This window comes from Mixophyes fleayi, chromosome 9 (genome assembly GCF_038048845.1).
Source record: "Mixophyes fleayi isolate aMixFle1 chromosome 9, aMixFle1.hap1, whole genome shotgun sequence".
Taxonomy (NCBI): Eukaryota; Metazoa; Chordata; class Amphibia; order Anura; family Limnodynastidae; genus Mixophyes; species Mixophyes fleayi.
In genome coordinates, this window is record NC_134410.1 from 11,594,783 (window position 1) to 11,613,854 (window position 19,072).

Below are 19,072 nucleotides of genomic sequence, written 5' to 3' on the forward strand. Positions count from 1 at the left end.
TGATTTGTAGCAAATTGCGTCATTGTGGTCTCCATCCCGCCCACTTCACCAGGCAATGGACGCGATGCGGGAGAAAAACCCAGGAGAACTACGCGAAAATCATAAACATCTCCCGCATGTTCCAGGAGAGTAGACAGGTATGGGCCTAGTGATTTATCTGTGTTACTGTTCCTTAGACAACATAAAGATATCAATTATTTATTATAAAATACTGCAAGTTCTTAAAGAAGCACAAAACATTACATTGTCATATATGAGCCCTGAAGGAACATTGAGGCTAAAGTACATTCTTCAGTCAGTGTTAACCTGACATTCCAGTCCTATACAGAAAGCTAGAACTCCCTCCACACCTTCACCACAGTGACTTTATGGGATATTACCAAGGTTAAAATGCTGATTCTGCAGACATTTGAATTGCTTCGACATCACTAGCCCTGCCCCTGTGTGTGAATCCACCAATCCACCTTTACACTGCTGCAAAGCTGTAACGCAAATGCTCACTGCCCAGTTACAGAAGCCCCTCCCTCCTAACATGGCAGCCTGCTGTAGGTGGATGAAAGAGAGCATGACGGACATATTTTGTCTACACACAGTGATTTCATATGTATTATTCAGCTCAGTAATAGACAGCTTTTGATATATATTAATGTGAAATAGTCGCTTTACTTGCTTTTTAACCTCTTCACTGCTGACCTAATTTGTTTTATCTTTATCTTTTATCTTTTGTTTTAGTTTGCGTATGATTACTCTGCAGCACGTATATTGAAACCACTAGGTGCTTATCCCCTATGGAGTGAAATGGAAATATAACATAATCATACCTTCCAACATTTAGAGTCCCGCCATCTTACCACCGGCTTACAGGGGAAGGATAAAGAGACGCGACTTCGGGGTCCTCTGAGCCAACACAAATGCCAGTGCAACCAGACAACTACCACAGAGAGAAGATTGGGCACTATGATGTCCGCCCTGAAATTACATAACCGGCCATATTGGAAAAGCGCACTTGGAACACTAAGGGGTATATTTACTAAACTGTGGGTTTGAAAAAGTGGAGATGTTGCCTATAGCAACCAATCGGATTCTAGCTTTTGTTTATTTAGTACATTCTACAAAATTACACCTAGAATCTGATTGGTTGCTATAGGCAACATCTCCACTTTTTTTAATCCTACAGTTTAGTAGATCTAGCCCTAAGTGTCGGTTGTAAAAGGCCGGAAGTAGTGTTGCTATGGAGACAGTGACTCCGTGTTGTACGGTTCCAAATATTAGTGGCAAATGATTATAACTAGTGCAACTAACAGATACTTTGCTCTCTATATCAAATCCATCTCCTCACTTATCTGGACGAACTGTAAGTCGGGCGGGACAGCGGGACAGTCCACTGAAATCGGGACTGTCCCGCTGGAATCGGGACAGTTAGGAGGTATAGATAATCATGTTTTATAATAGGTAATATATTCTACTATATGGCTACAGCTGTAAAAATACCTGTTATTGAAAGAACAGGAAAATATTAACGCTCTCTCGTTCAACGTGCTTTCGAACAGGACAACTTACAATATCAGTCATTTTCATGTATAAACAACATTTTAAATTGCACCCATTGGCTAAACATACTGTAAGTAATTTACAAAGAGAGTTTTTGCACCAGTGCTTGTTACGTGGGTTGGTGTAAAAACAAGATTTCAATGATTATTATTTGTGTTATAGGATCGCAGGGCCAAAATTGCAGTATTCGCAGAACCCCACCCCCTCTCCACAGTCCCACTTCACCCTGAGGAGCAAAAGTAAAAGTGGGCAAGTATGATTGTGCGATGCGCATCCAGTGCGCTTTGTGAATGAGGCCCAGTGTTATCTACAGATCAGATAGTCTACATTAAACCCTGAGTCATTACATCCAGAGATGTCATCAGGTGAGACTGACTGCTGTGCCCGTCTCTTCTGCACACACATCAGTTCTGTGTTAATCAACCAGAGAAAAACATTCACATAAGTTATTTTACTAACCTTAGTTATAGTTCCCTTCTGACAGCATAAGACACAAGATAAGCAAAAGCATAAAATAAGACACAAAAACATTTTTCTCACAATTGTGTCCTTGTGCCTGTGTGACACTTCATGCAGACTTTACAAGGCGTTCCTGTGCATTCATGTACAACGATAAACAATAACCTATTTCATTAATAAATCATAGAAACCACAATAATGGATACTTATATATTACTCAGCCTTCTCATATTATCCTCTTATTCACTTACACATCATATTTATTTCCACAGCTGATTAAATAACATTTTAATATTTACAAACTTTGTAAAACTATTTAACTTACATAATAAACGCTTCTAATCCACACTGAATGGAAAGCAGACTCACTGATCACAAGACGACATCTACATTATCTAACCCTGGCAGTGCACAAACTACACAGAGTAGAATATCTCTACAATTGCTGTTACTTCTATGGGTCAGGGCATACGTGGATACTCTCCAGCATGGAGCAAGTTTCTGGTCCATTTGTGTATATATGGGTCATTTTATGTGGTATAAGTAATACTTCATTCCACATTTTAGGTTCTAACGTTCACATGATAATATCCTTAGCTACTAACAATAAGTTACATAAATAACATATTTTGTGTGTAGATCTGAACTGTCTTTTTAGATGACATTCATGTGCTTTGTCTAATATTTCATTTCAATCATACACAATCTCTTTCATACCCGAACGCTTGGTTGATTGTCTTTTTGGTACCATTCATCCTTTATCACCTTAACAGCCATATTTTTCTGTTCATTAATGGATCTCGTTGGCAAATAACCGAACAAATCCATGGCCTCTTTGCAGCCCTGCTGAATCTCCTTAACTGAGTTGAAATTCAGAGCAGTTCTCCACCTTTGGATAACATTTGAAGACACTTTTGAGAATGTCATGAAACCACGTTTACCTTGAATCTCCTCATGGGTAACATTGTAAATCCATTGTTTCAGATTCTTAGTTAAACGAAGCCCAGCAAAGTTGTAAATTTGTTTTAGACTTTGGATCGGGTTGCTCGTCAAGTCCTCGTGACGTATAGCCATATAACGTCCATGCAAGGCCTGAGTTGTTCTGGCCACTTTATTAATGGCCACCTGGGATTTGCAAATCTTTCCCATAACCCTACTTATTGTGATATTATTTTTCTTATTATTTCCTTCACTCTTAAGAACAATCTGATCCTCAATATTGAGAGGAAAATATCTCCTTGATAAAGCAACAGCTCGAGGGTCCCTCACGAGATGAAGAATCCGCAGATCAAGGGCAGTGTCTCGAAAAAGGGGAAGAAGGACAGAAAGATCCAGGATTCTAACAGTTTTCATGACCACATGACTGTATGTTCCACAAATCTCTGCCATTTTATCAAGCGGAGTGTTTCTACAACGTTGGAAACAGTTGCTGCGATCATAGCCTTCAGAAGGGATAAAGAATGGGCAAGCTGGAAGGGTACAGAGTGCTCGACTTTCTGCAAAGAAACGGAAATCACCAATGTGCTTTCCACCGTTGGGAAGATACTGCCGAAGGGGTGACACATCACAGGTGAAGAGAGAGCGTAGGACATCTCTCACAGGGTAATGTAGCAGCTCTGCACTCTCTCCTTGAAACTTCATCCAGGTGGGATGTCCAGGCTCAAAGAGGTAAAAGACGTCACTGTGGTGGTTAAAGATCTGCCCAAGGAAAGAAGAGCCAGATCTCCAAGAAGAGACAACAAGGACATGGACAGAGTTTCGTTTTAAAGGGGCAGAAGGGGAGAAGGAGTATGAGGGAGATTTGTTGGAGAGAAATTGAGAGAGATAGAGAAGCATTAAAGACATGAAGAGTAACAAGAAAACTAACTTCCGCCGTGGAGACATGGTCAGCTAGAATTTAGGGATTATGGAAAGAAGAGAAGTAGGAATGGGAATCAGAGAAGTGAAGGAATAGGAGAGAGAGGGAAGATTGAAAAGAAAAACAATCAGAAAAGATCATCAATACAGAGAGAATCATTAGGGGAAAAGATTAGCAGAAGAGAAGCGGAGAAGAAACTGAAACAGAAGCTGAAAGCAAGAATTTGTGGAGTGGAAAATGGAAAAAAAATAAGAATTAGTAAACTTCATTCATAACAGACAGTACTTTTTACAATGTCACATAAAGCATAGTAGATTCTTAAAATTCTTAACTAAAGACAGGGAGTAACAAGGATAATCATTCTTGTTCTATGAAAGCTTTTTTTGAGGAAACCAAATACTATACCTTCAGTGTCCACTGTGTCATTGCTTTTGACTATTTTCTGATCTATTGTAGACTTTAGGCCCTAAAGGGCGTGTAGACCATAAATAAGGATTGCAGTTTTTCATTAACGAGACAGCAAGATAATATTTAAAATGGTCAGAAAGTTCAAATTACAGCACCCTACAAGGGCTTGGTAACACATGTATAGTGTTTATGTAGGAGAGAGGTGGGTTCAAAGTATTGAGGTTGTAAAGAGTAAATTTCTGTTATGAGTGAATGGTTTTCATTCTTGTTATACCAGAAAACCCTGTAGTAAACATATGATTCCTTTATGTCCCTTCCTTCCCAATTACTTAATATGTAGATAATATGAGCAAGAATTTAGATGTAGGATTAAATAAAAATTAATTATACAACTTCATGTTTACTTATGAGAATATGATTCACATGGCTGCCCTTCAAGTTAATGCTTTACCTGCTGAGTATTTACAGCATGATAGCAATATGTTAAAGACAAAATTACACATACAGACAAACTGTTTCAAACTGTTTGGAGCTCATTATTGTAGAATAAGGCTTTTTAGATCAGCGTTTAAAGCACTAGGACTGCGATCCTCACTGTTAAAGCTAATACGCTGATGGATACGTTGCAGCTCTTCCCTTGTAGTGAGTTATTGACTACGTTTGTAGCTGAAGGAACTCAGCGCTGTTAAGATGTGTTCTCCTTCCCATAACGGGCAACTTATGCGCTCCATGACATTGTCTGTATCAGTTATGTGGAGAAAATGTAGGATTTATATGAATAAGGAAAATTGTGGGCACAGGCTGAATGTACACTGGATGTTACAATATCACATGTTTACAATTAGGAATTAGTCCCTCTGTAACCTTCCTTAACTTTAGCATTCACCACAAGAGCTAAACTGACAGTTATGGAACCTTTACTTCATTTCTTTAGAGATTGTGAAGTTATATGACAGTACTTTAGTACGATTGATAGCACTGTTAGCTAAAATCTGACTTTTAAACAGCTTTATTGACAGCCAATCATAATAAATGATTAAACAAATTAGGAAAGAAAATATGCCCGCACTTGGCCTCACACTGTATTTTTAAGCTGGCCCATTTTATGGCAATATAAATATACTATATGAAAACATAAAGGGCTACTAATTCATGCCAGTGAAAACATAAATAAAGGAAGCACAATATAAATATGGGATATTGGCTCATAAGTTTATCAAATATTTAAACTCACATCCCAACATTAACTGATAAAATCTGAGCCATATAAGCCAAGGCTAGCACTTGAATCACTTTTCCCTCATCCCCTTGACAACTCCCCTTGGAACATGCAGTTCCACAAAAGTACCCTATAGTAATGAAAACACACACAGAACAAACATATTCACATAAACATAATATCTTTAAAAAAAACCAACTCTTTTATCTCTTTACTAGTTTCCAAAATCCATAGAGAATCCTCTTTTGTGTCCAATGGAAATAAATAAAAAATCCTGAGCGTATGACGAGAAATTGTGGCTTGTATGTTATTGGCTGGAGTGTGGAAAACCATTCTGACTGTTTGTTTGTAATGTGACCCTGTGGTTGGATCACGTAGAAATAACTGATTGTAGATATTTATCTCAATTAGTGCAGCAGTGCGCCGCTAGATATCATTGCAAATGTGCTGATTTTTTATATTTTGTTTTATTTTTAGATTCAAAATGTAAGGATATGCCATGCTGGAAGAAATTAGATTTTTGTAACTTTTCTAGAGGAGGTTCCTTATGCTAATTAGGCCAATTTATTTGTGAATTACCATCTGTTAGACTGAATGCACAGGATGGAGTTGCTAAACTTGCTGTTAGGTTTCCTATCTCTTGAAGAGAAAGGATTCAAGTAATTTCGAAAATCACAGATTGATGTAATTTTTGTTAAGTTTAAATAGAATTTAAATTCTGATGGTGAACAGTCAATGTAATATCACAGATATTGTGGTGCCAGCTTGGAAGGGGGCTGGGTTACCCACTGCCAACATGTGTGTTAGAATCTGTATGAAAAGAGCCATGTTTGACTATGTGTTGTTTTATACCATCTGAGTTTCTGGAGATCGCTAGTACCTCAGACTAGTGTGTAACAGTCCTTGTCAGGACTCCTGAACAATTAAACATCACTGTTTGAAGATTCTGCCTGAGATTATCACCTGCTGTATCCTATGACCAACACAGAAGAGCTTACTCTGTTCCTCGGCTGACCTGTGTTAATCCTGGCGCCTCTATGTAAACGCTCTGCCCGCTATCCAGCAGTCCTGCTCCATAGTCAGAGGTCAGGAGATACCAGGCAGCCCACAGCAAGGAGTCACTGCAGCAGCTATATTAGCTATCCAGGAGTAAGCGGTTCTAGGCGCCGTTGAAGGAATTCTCTTACAACTATTGCGCAGTTGGCAAACACAGTCGGCAGTTGGTCAGTAACAGTCGGTAACTGATGGTGAAAGAGAAACCCAGGTAAACTCTGCAGGAAGAACATCCCTTCATCCTTTATCCCCCTACAGACCGGTTGGAGAAGTAAGCCCATCTGGTCACAGACCCAACGAGATCAACTGTTAATTCATATGAATAGCACTTTTACAAGTAACAAATCCTCGTCGTTCTCTCAGGGTCTTTAGTTTCATTCCCATTGCATTACTTTAGGACAGAAGAAAAAAGATTCCCAATCTATTGATAGGGGACCCCACAGTTCAGAACCCCCGCTTTAATGGTAACCAGCACAGGCTTTAGCAAAGGAGTTGCTTACTTATTTTAGAGGGAGGGAGGGGGGCATTGTTTTATTTGATTGTTTTTAAAACCCACTAAAGACATGGCAGTATTTTTCATTATGATGATGATGATGATGATGATTGCAGTATCTTTACTCCAGTTGCATCAATATACACTTATCTTGACTCGATCGCTTTCTTACACTGGATTGTAAGATGCATGTATCTTAAGATTTACAAATACATCTCGCAATGAATGGGCCCAAAAGAATGCGCCTCTGCATTTAGTCCGGCTTGTAAATGACCCCAATATAGTCTGGATAAAACCATTTAAAAAATGTATTATGCATTATGATGGCCATGTGGTACTACTTATCCTGCTATGTGGGTATCTATAAATTTAAGGAATAGCGGTCTATCTATTACCATACTTAAAGAAGAATTCCAATAAACCCCAAAAATTTAATTTTGGGAACATTCAGTGAGTTGAGACAAAAAAATGAAATAAATGGGCCATTCATGGGATCAGACAATGTGCCCTATGTAAAATGTATAGCAGTCCCATACTATTTCATTGTTTTCTAACTGCTCAACCTGCCAAGCGAGTGTTGGTTCTAATTCTCCATATTCTTCACTTTCATATGAATGGGAAATTCACAGGAAAAGCATCAACACCTGATTGGCCAGTTTCAAATAGGCTAAGGGGAAAGAGGAGAGACCTGTGCTACTGTGCTGCACCCTTGTTGGTAACACTCGACAGATTGTTTCCTCCTTGTTCTAGCAGTGTCTTACCTGAGATGCCATATATATTATTATTTCAGGTTTCTCTCCGGAGTGTAATCTTCTGCATTGTTTTTATAGAGACTGGCAATCTACCACAAAGCAAATTTCAAAATGTTCAATCATTGGTAGTTGACACCAATTAAATTTAATTGCAATTTTCTAGTGGCTCCAATTTTAAAAATTAATTTTTGCCATGCCACATGATGCAACAGTTAATGTGGTACAAAAAGTGACTAAATCTGAACAGGAGGCCAAAGTTTCTCAAATTATTGGCCTCCAACATCTTTTTCTGTGCTTTGCTTTTTACCTGCACTCATTCATTTTATCTTTTTTTACAAATTTTAAAAATGTCATGCAGAAATATAGCATAATAGGAAAAGAATGTCCTTATCATGTGTAGTTACAAAATTAGCAGAGTCTAGCATTTTTCCTAGCTGTTCATGAGCAATAAAACACAGCATATGACACATATTGTCCTTTTATCAATGGATGGTATTTGCTGTTAAAATAAACATGAGACTTTCAGACCCAACCTTGTACTTTCATCAGAAATCTATGCCTTTAACACTAGGGGCCTGATTCATTAAGGAACTTAAATTAAGAAGTTTCTTATTTCAGTCTCCTGGACAAAACCATGTTACAATGCAAGGGGTGAAAATTAGTATTCTGTTTTGCACATAAATTAAATACTGACTGTTTTTTCATGTAGTCCACAAATATCAACTTTAAATTTCAGTGTACAAATAAGCTATCAAGTATTTGTGTGCTACATGAAAAAACAGGCAGTATTTAACTTATGTGCAAAACAGAATACTAATTTGCACCCCTTGCATTGTAACATGGTTTTGTCCAGGAGACTGAAATAAGAAGTTTCTCAAGTTAAGATCCTTAATGAATCAGGCCCCAGGGCTCATTTTAGAGAGCAAGATTATTGACCTGAGATAAAAGGAGTGGAGAGGGCAAGTTTTTTAGCAGCGTCCCTTGCCATGCAGAAAGGACCTAACAATTTGCACTCCGCAAAAGGACTTTTGTACCAGCTCTGAGTTCCAGTTCCAGTTTGATCGAGAAGAAGATTTCTAGGTGCCCTGTGGTATGAAAGGGGCATATCTATGTGCCCTTTGGTATGAGAGGGGCATATCTAGGTGCCCTGTGGTATGAGAGGGGCATATCTAGGTGTCCTGTGGTATGAGAGGAGCATATCTAGGTGCCCTGTCGTATGAGAGGGGCATATCTAGGTGCCCTGTGGTATGAGAAGGGCATAGCTAGGTGCCCTGGTATATGAGAGGGGCATCACTAGATGCCCTGTTGCATGAGAGGGGCATATCTAGGTGCCCTGTGGTATGAGAGGGGCATATCTAGGTGCCCTGTGGTATGAGAGAGGCATATCTAGGTGCCCTGTGGTATGAGAGGGGCATATCTAGGTGCCCTGTGGTATGAGAGGGGCATATCTAGGTGCCCTGTGGTATGAGAGGGGCATATCTAGGTGCCCTGTGGTATGAGAGGGGCATATCTAGGTGCCCTGTGGTATGAAAGGGGCATATCAAGGTACCCTGTGGTATGAGAGGGGCATATCTAGGTGCCCGGTGGTATGACAAGGGCATATCTAAGTGCCCTGTGGTATGAGAGGGGCATATCAAGGTGCCCTGTGGTATGAGAGGGGCATATCTAGGTGCCCGGTGGTATGAGAAGGGCATATCAAGGTACCCTGTGGTATGAGAGGGGCATATCTAGGTGCCCGGTGGTATGAGAGGGGCATATCTAGGTGCCCTGTGGTATGAGAGGGGCATATCTAGGTGCGCTGTGGTGTGAGAGGGGCATATCTAGGTGCCCGGTGGTATGAGAGGGGCATATCTAGGTGCCCGGTGGTATGAGAAGGGCGTCTCTAGGTGCGCTTTGCCCAATCTGACAACATATGACACAAGATAAGCAAAAATATAATATAAAACACAAAAACATTTTTCTCACAATTGTGTCCTTGTGCCTGTGTGACACTTCATGCAGACTTTACAAGGCGTTCCTGTGCATTCATGTACAATGATACAATAACCTATTTCATTAATAAATCATAGAAACCGCAATAATGTATATTTATATTACTCAGACATCTCATATTATCCTCTAATTCAGTAACACATCATATTTATTTCCACAGCTGATTAAATAACATTTTATTATTTGTAAACTTTGTAAAACTGTTTAATTTACATAATAAACGCAACTAATCCACATTAAATTGAAAGCAGACTCACTGATCACAAGACGACATCTACATTATCTAACCCTGGCAGTGCACAAGCTACACAGAGCAGAAGATCTCTATAATTGCTGTTACTTCTATGGGTCAGGGCATACGTGGATACTCTCCAGCATGGAGCAAGTTTCTGGTCCATTCATGTATATATGGGTCATTTTATGTGGTTTCAAATAAGTAATACATCTTTCCACACTTTAGGTTCTAACGTTCACATGATAATATCCTTAGCTACTAACAATAAGTTACATAAATAACATGTTTTGTGTGTAGATCTGAACTGTCTTTTTAGATGACATTCATGTGCTTTGTCTAATATTTCATTTCAATCATACACAATCTCTTTCATACCACATCGCTTGGTTGATTGTCTCTTTGGTACCATTCATCCTTTATCATTTTAACAGTCATATTTCTCTGCTCATTAATGGATCTCATTGGCAAATAACCGAACAAATCCATGGCCTCTTTGCAGCCCTGTTGTACCTGGTTAACTGAGTTGAAATTTAGAGCAGTTCTCCACCTTTGGATAACATTCGAAGACACTTTTGAGAATGTCATGAAACCATTTTTCCCTTTAATCTCCTCATGGGTAACATTGTAAATCCATTGTTTCAGATCCTTAGTTAGATGAAGCCCAGAAAATTTGTAAATTTGTTTTAGAGATTGAATCGGATTGATTGTCAAGTCCTCGTGACGTATAGCCATATAGCGTCCATGAAGGGCCTTAGCTGTTCTGGCCACTTTATTAATGGCCACCTGGGATTTGCAAATCTTTGCCATGACCCTACCTGTTGTGATGTCTTCTTTCTTATAATTTCCTTCATTCTTTAGAAGTATCCGGTCCTCAATACGAAGAGAAAAAGATCTTCTTGATAAGGCAACAGCTCGAGGGTCCCTCACGAGATGAAGAATCCGCAGATCAAGGGCAGGGTCTCGAAAAAGTGGAAGAAGGACAGAAAGATCCAGGATTCTAACAGTTTTCATGACCACATGACTGTATGTTCCACAAATCTCTGCCATTTTATCAAGGGGAGTGTTTCTACAACGTTGAAAACAGTTGTAGCGATCATAGCCGTCAGAAGAATTAAAGGCTGAGCAAGCTGGAGGGGTACAGAGAGCTCGACTTTCTGCAAAGAATCGGAAATCACCAATGCGCTTTCCACCATTGGAAAGATACTGCCGGAGGGGTGACACATCACAGGTGAAGAGAGAGCGTAGAAGATCTCTCACAGGATAATGTAGCAGCTCTGCACTCTCTTCTTGAAACTTCATCCAGGTGGGATGTCCAGGCTCAAAGAGGTAAAAGACGTCACTGTGATGGTTAAAGATCTGCCCAAGGAAAGAAGAGCCAGATCTCCAAGAAGAGACAACAAGGACATGGACAGAGTTTGGTTTCAGAGAGGCAGAAGGGGAGAAGGAGTATGAGGGAGATTTGTTAGAGAGAAATTGAGAGAGATAGAGAAGCATTAAAGACATGAATAGTAATAAGAAAACTAACTTCCGCCGTGGCGACATGGTCAGTTAGAATTTAGGGATTATAGAAAGAAGAAGAGAAGTAGGAAGGGGAATCAAAGAAATTAAGGCATAAGAGAGGGAGGGAAGATTGAAAAGAAAAACAATCAGAAAAGATCATTAATACAGAGTGTATCATGAGGGTAAAAGATTACCAGAAGAGAAGCGGAGAAGAAACTGAAATTAAAGCTGAAAAGCAAAAATTTGTGGAGTGGAAAAAACATAAATAAATATAAGAATTAGTAAACTTAGTAGCAGACAAAACTTTTTACAATGTCACATAAAGCATATTAGACTCTTACAATTCTAAACTAAAGACAAGGAGTAACCAACACGATCATTCTAATTCTATAAATACTTTTTAAGTCAATCAAATACTGTACCTTCAGTGTCCACTGTGTCATTGCTTTTGACAATTCTCTAATCTATTGTAGACTTTTGGTCCTAATGGGCGTGTCGCCCATAAACGAAGATTGCAGTTTTTCATTAACGAACTGAGAAAGAAACACAATCAATAAAATGGTCAGAAAGTTCATGTTACTGCACCCTACAAGGGCTTGGTAAGACATGTACAGTGTTTATGTAGGAGAGGGGTGGGCTCAAGGTATTGAGGTTGTGAAGAGTTCCGTATGTCTGTGATGAAGTTAATATCTGTGATGAGTGAGCGGTTTTACAAGAAAACCCTGCCTTAAGCATATATATCTTATAAACTTTTATGTCCAGGGGAGGGCTGTCAAATTTTAGCCCGGGGGGCAAGAATTGACTCAGCAGCCTATTAGGAAACTTTTAAAGGAAAGAAAATGAAGTGACCCAAACCAAGGTAGCCAACTATGGGAGCAGACCGGAGGCAGATTACCTCTGCCCCCTCCAGGCCAGCCTGCCCTTGTCTATGTCCTATATTCCTAATGTCCCTTCTCTTCCAAATTATTTCATATGTAGATAATATGAGCAAGAATTTAGGTGTAGCATTAAATAAATATTATTAGTATTTACAGCATGATAGAAATATGTTATAAACAAAATTACACATACAGACTAACTGTTTCACCCTGTTTGGAGCTCATCGTTGTAGAATAAGGCATTTTAGCTCAGCATCTAAAGCACTATCAAGGGGAGCCTTCCCTTGTATTGAGTTATTGACTATGTCTGTTGTCAAATGCGTTTGTTTATATGAAAAAAGAAAATTGTGGGCACAGGCTGCATGTACACTGAATGTTACAATATCACATGTCTACATTTAGGTATTAGACTATTAGTCCCTCTGTAATCTTCCTTAAGTTTACCATTCACCACAAGAGCTAAACTGACAGTTATTGAACATTTAATTATTATTATTATTAATTATTATTTATAAGGCGCCACTAGGTATCCGTAGCGCCGAACAGGGACAGACAGAAACACAATACAGGGTGAGACAGCACGGTACAGTTAACAAAAAGCACAGTAACTCGGAAGCTCAATGTACAGCTAGATGAGAGGTGAGAGCCCCCAGCGGGGTAGCTAGAAGGGTAGAAGAGCGGGAGGACCTCACGGAGGAGACAAGGAGCTGGAGAGCAGAGTTAAGGTGGTGGAGAACAGGAGGAGAGGAGGCCCTGCTCAAAGGAGCGTACAATCTAAGGGGAGGGTAGGACGGACAGAGACGCCAGGGTAGGAGGAGGAAAGGGGGAGAACGGAGGCAGAGACGGAGAGGGGGGGGAGAGGAGAATGATGATAAGGGAGGTAGGAGGAGGGCATGATAGGGAGGGCGGTAGGTGGGAGGCTGGAAGGAGGTCGGTTAGGAGGGGGATAATTTATTTAATAAATTTCTTTAGAGATTATGAAGTTATATGACAGTACTTTAGTACGATTGATAGCACTGTTAGCTAAAATCTGCCTTTTAAACAGATTTATTGTCAACCAATAATAATAAATGATTAAACAAATTAGGAAAGAAAACAGATATCCCCACACTTGGCCTCACACTGTATTTTTAAGTTGACCCATTTTATGGCAATATAAATTTACTATATGAAAGCAAGAAGGACTACTATTTAATGTCAGTAAAAACCTAAATAAAGGAAGCACAATATAAATATGGAATATTAGCTCATAAGTTTATCAAAATATTTAAACTCACATCCCAACATTAACTGATAACATCTGAGCCACATGCCCCTAGGCTAGGACTTCAATCACTTTTCCCTCAACCCCTTGACAACTCCCCTTGGAGAAAAGAATTCCACAAAAGTACCTAATAGTAATGAAAACACACAGAACAAAATTTATTTTTAAAAATCCTCTTCTACCTATTTACTAGTTTCCAAAAACCATAGGGAATCTTCTTTTAAGTCCAATGGGAATGCAATAAATACCTGAGCATATGGCGAGAACTTGCGGCTTGTATGTTATTGGCCGGAGCGTGGGAAAACCGTTCTGATTGGTTGTTTATAATGTGGATAGATCACGTAGAAATAACTTATTGTAGATATTTATCTCAATTAGTGCAGAAGTGCGCCACTGTATATCATTGCAAATGTGCTGACTTTTTTATATTTTGTTTTATATTTGGATTGGAAATGTAAGGATATGCCATGTTGGAAGAAATTTGTTTTTTGTAACTCTTCCTAAAGGAGGTCCCTTATGCTAATTAGACCAATTAATTTGTGTCTTACCATCCTTCAGCCTGAATTTACAGGAGGGGGTCCATAGACTTGCTGTTAGGTTTCCTATATCTTGAAGAGACAGGATTCAAGTAATTTAGGAAACCACAGATTGATGTAAATTTTGTTTAATGTTTAAATTGCATTTAAATCCTCATGGTGAACAGTCAATATAATATCTCAGACATTGTGATGCCAGTTTGAAAGAGCGCTGGGTTACCCACTGCCAACGTGTGTTAGAATCTGTATGAAAAGAGCCCAATTTCACCATATATTGTTTTATACCATCTGAATTTCTGGAGATCGCTAGTACCTCAAACCAGTGTGTAACTGTCCTTGTCAGGACTCTTGAGCAATAAAACATCACTGCTTGAAGATTCTACCTGAAACTACCTGCTGTATCCTGTGACCAACAGATAAGAGTTTACACTCTAATCTGTTCCCCGGCTGACCTGTGTTAAACCCAGCATCTATGTGTCAACACTCTGCCCACTACCCAACAGTCCTGATTCATAGTCAGAGATCAGGAGGTACCAGTCAGCCCACAGCAAAGAGCTATGCAGAAGTATGTGGTTCTAGGTGCTGTTGAAGGAATTCTCCTACAACTATTGTGCAATTGGCAGTCGCAGTCGGCAAGTATCTGGTGACAAGGTGACACCTGTAGGAATGGTCAGTAACAGTCGGTAACTGATGGTGAAACAGAAACCCATGTAAACTCTGCAGGAAGAACATCCCTTCATCCTTTTTCCCCCTACAGACCGGTTGGAGAAGTAAGCCCATCCGGTCACAGACCCCACAAGATCAACTAAGTTAATACCTATGAATAGCGGCTCTGCAAGTAGCAACTCCTGGTCGTTCTCCCAGGGTCTTTAGTTTCATTCCAATTGGACTACTTTAGGACTAAAAAAAAGATTCTGTGACTGAATCACTGATAAATAACTTCTGGTATAAATTTATTTAAAGGAAATAGCGCAGGGCGCTTATTTATATAATTGCATAAGCACTTATTTTTTATATTGTGTATATTTTTATACAGGAAATCATTTTTTCTGAGACCAGGGTAGAAAATCCTTTTTTTCTGTTTTAATCTTTCTAAAGGAAATGCTTTATTTCTGATGTATATATCTGATACAATGAGCCTTTGTGGATGGAGGTCTTTTGTGTATTGGGATGTATTTTGTATGGCAGTGCCATTGTTTGGGACTTGTAAGGTTGCTAGTGGAAACCTCCAATTAGGCATATGGGGAGGGAGTCTGATAGCAGGATTTGCTAACTAAGTTTTGTGATGAAGTGTCAATTGCCTGCTCTGGCCAATGACCCAGCAGGGGGTTGTTACTGTGTGGCCTTTTGTCAGAGTGTTCAATCCTTTCTGAACATCGTAAACAGCATGTGATGCAGGACATCACAGTATCTCTAGAATTTGATAGCTAAGTGTAAATATTGATGGCTTTGCAATGCATGTAAATCCATATTTGTGTAAACACATTGCTTCCTGATTCTAAAAATAGCCTGCGTCCAAACTGTATAAAAGGCACTGGCTTGTATTGAAAACTTCTTCTTCTTGTTTCATCTGACCTGATCACTGGTACCTCCAACCAGTGTGAGAGCAAACAAACATCACTTGCTTCAAAGACCTGCTTGAAAATATCTTCAATATTGCTGTATTCCTGTGACCTGAAGATTAGACCCTAAATCTTATCCATTCTCCGGCGGTTTCTGAGGTTGGACCCAGCTTTTCCGGTACCACCACTCTGCCTGCTACCCTGCAGCCCTGGTCAGTGTGATAGGCCAGGGGGGATCCATCCACAGCAACCCTGATCTATAGGAAGAGGTCAGGAGTACCAGCCCAGGTACAAGAGTAACAGGGTACACTCGCAGCTTCAGTTACCCAGAAGAAACCCGGTACTGGATACCGGTAAGGTCCAGTGGTGGCAGCATTTGTAAGCCCCTCCTACTGCGCCAAGAGGGCGCATTTGGGATAATGAAAGGGAACGGTGGCAAAGTAAGCCCAGCCGGTTTCCAGCAGCAACAGACAGAGTGGAATAGGTGGTCCATCCTACCACAGATTTCTTATCGATTGATAGGGCTACCCCACAGCTCGCCCCCCCCCCCCTGCTTTAGTGGTAACCAGCACAGACTTTAGCAAAGGTGTTGGTTACTTATTTTAGAGGGAGAGGGGCATTGTTAAATTTGTTCATTTTTTTAAACCCACTAAAGACATGGCAGTATTTATCAATATGATGATGATGATGACTGCAGTATCTTTACTCCAATTGCATCAAGAGACACTTATCTTGACTTGATCGCTTCCTTACACTGGATTGTAAGTTGCTTGCATCTTAAGATTTACAAATACATCTCGCAATGAATGAGTTCAAAAGAATGCGCCTCTGCATTTAGTGGGGCTTGTAAATGACCCCAATATAGTCTAGATAAAACCATTTAGAAAATGTATTATGCATTACGGCGGCCTTGTGGTACTACTTATCCTGCCATGTGGGTGTCTATAAATATAAGGAATAGTGGTCTATCTATTACCATACTTAAAGAAGAGTTCCAGCAAACCCCAAAAATTTAATTTCGGGGACATTCAATGAGTTGAGACAAAAAAATGAAATAAATGGGCCATTCATGGGATCATACAATGTGTAGCAGTACCATACTATATCAATCTTTTCTAACTGCTCAACCTGCCAAGGGAATGGCTCTTCTGCTTACTGTAGTGAGCTGGCCATAGGGTACAGCGAGCAGGATGTACAGGCTGCATGTCCTCTGCAGCGGCACGGGGGCGCTGTCAGAGAGGGGGCCCAGATCTGGATACCTCCTGAGTGTTCCGGAGCAGCTCCACATATCCCTCCTCACTGCCAGTATAGAACACATGAGTTGTGTTGCTATATCTTTGGATAATTACTTTATATGATCCAACAATGAACCCTGGTAGCTGATATTTGGAGAGCATTTTCTAGATTTAATTGGAAAGTAAGGGCTAATCAATTCGGGGAGATTAGCTGATGTAAATTTAGAATGGTAGATTAATTTGGATGTGGTTTTGAATTGAGGGCAATTACTTAGCAGGTTGCACAAATCTGCGGACTATTGAGTTATGCAGAACATGAACTTGCCACCCCATACGGCTAGACAGGCAGATCGAGGTTGTGCAAGCACAAGTTACTTATAGTAGTAGTATGCACATGTAAGTGGAATATGCCCATTTAAAGATGGGGACTATTTAAACTAAGAAGCATCTCCGATACACATAACAGGCAGCTCGTTTATGTCTCCTGAAGCTCTGGTGTAAAGATATGTGCTGGTAATTGTGATCATCACATATCAATGGGCGTAATATTTACTTTTGAGGTTAATATTCATATTGGGGGTTTATATAACATTTTAATAAATTACATTGTTCTGGGAGCTGAAATTTGGACTGATTTGTTTTGGGTTTGGGGCCCTTTTCTGATGAAGACAAGAACAAAATTACAAGGTTTCATATATATCTTGGGGGTCAAAGAATGTAGCTCTCCAGCCACTTGAAACATGCGTATGAGTTCACCAATCCACACTGTGCTTTTCTGGAAAGGAAGGCTGCCGTGCTGTCACTCAAACTCTGCCGGCTGAGTTAAAGGAGCTCCTCCCTCCTAATATGGCAGCCTCCTGCAGACAGGGCCATCTTAACAACATTATGGGCCCCCGGGCAAAGTAGTGCACCGGGGCCCCTATATATATATATATATATATATATATATATATATATATATATATATATATATGTAAAAAAAAGTTATATATACATATATATATGTGTGTGTGTAAAGAAAAATTATATATATATATATATATATATATATATATATATCACTTTTTTTTTTTTTTAAATCCCCATTAACTTTCCTTTCAATTGCCCTGTTCTTCGAGTCGAATCCTCTTCTGTTCTTCGTTGCTGTTCTGTGCTCCTCCATGCTGTGCTCGCAGTGAATGTTGGGCGTGATGACATCATTACGCCTTACATTCCCTGCAAGCGCATCACGGAAACAGGGGACCAAGGAGTGAGCCGGATCGTCACCTGACCTGTACGGTCAGGTGACCGCAAAAGGTAAGTTGTTTTTTTTTATTATTTTGTTCTTTTTCTGTTTTTTATAGGAGTCCTGCCTTGGGCCCCCTTGTCCACTGGGCCCCCGGGCAACTGCCCATCGTGCCCAGTCGGAAAGACGGCCCTGCCTGCAGAGGGGTGCAAGAGAGCACAATGAACATATTTAGGTACTCAGAAACATTCCAGTTATTTCATGTGTATTAATCAGCAAAGTCAGCGTTTCCAAAACCCAGTCCTCATAACCCCCTAACAGTGCAGGTTTTCCTGGTGACAAGTTAAATAATTATACCACCTGTGGATCTGTTACAATGTGTGACAGATGGCACGAAGATATGGAAAATCTGCACTGTTAGGGTGCCCTGAGGACTGGGTTTGGGAAACCCTGAGCTGAGTAATACACAGCCTATAACATATATTAATGACTAATAATGGTTTTACTTGCTTTTTAACCACTTCACTGCTGGACTAAACTTTTTCTGTGAGTATAGGTACTCTGTTGCACATATAATGATACCATGAGAGAATGAGCTGATACTTCCTTGTAGAAGCTGCTTCTCACCTTAGAAGTTATATGGGCTTCACTGAAAAATAACAGCAGCATAATCACGTTTTTATAATAGATATATTATGGATAATATTCTCTCCTATATGACTGAAACTGTAATATACCTGGTTGTGGTAACCCGTTTATTGAATGAGCAGAAAAAAATTAACCATCGGTCGTCCGATGTGTTTTCAAAAAGGACATATCTAGGTGTCCTGTGGTATGAGAGGGGCATATCTA

The 19,072-nt window shown here is 39.8% G+C and overlaps 3 protein-coding genes across 3 annotated transcripts in view; all 3 read right to left on the minus strand.

The window, feature by feature from the left end:
• LOC142101929 (butyrophilin subfamily 1 member A1-like) overlaps nucleotides 1–19,072 on the minus strand; it is a 113,789-nt gene that overhangs the window by 17,713 nt on the left and 77,004 nt on the right. The gene's annotated exons all lie outside the window — the stretch shown is intronic.
• Nucleotides 2,722–3,894, minus strand: LOC142101467 (carbohydrate sulfotransferase 4-like). Its single transcript, XM_075185920.1, has one exon. It carries the CDS (start codon nucleotides 3,892–3,894, stop codon nucleotides 2,722–2,724), a length of 1,173 nt encoding a protein of 390 aa, XP_075042021.1.
• On the minus strand, nucleotides 10,123–11,562 carry LOC142101426 (carbohydrate sulfotransferase 4-like). Its single transcript, XM_075185885.1, has one exon. It carries the CDS (start codon nucleotides 11,560–11,562, stop codon nucleotides 10,390–10,392), a length of 1,173 nt encoding a protein of 390 aa, XP_075041986.1. The 3' UTR covers nucleotides 10,123–10,389.

Bases quoted from the DNA above. Each gene is read 5' to 3' on its own strand.
- LOC142101467 (XM_075185920.1), bottom strand. From the start codon at position 3,894: ATGTCTCCACGGCGGAAGTTAGTTTTCTTGTTACTCTTCATGTCTTTA.
- LOC142101426 (XM_075185885.1), bottom strand. From the start codon at position 11,562: ATGTCGCCACGGCGGAAGTTAGTTTTCTTATTACTATTCATGTCTTTA.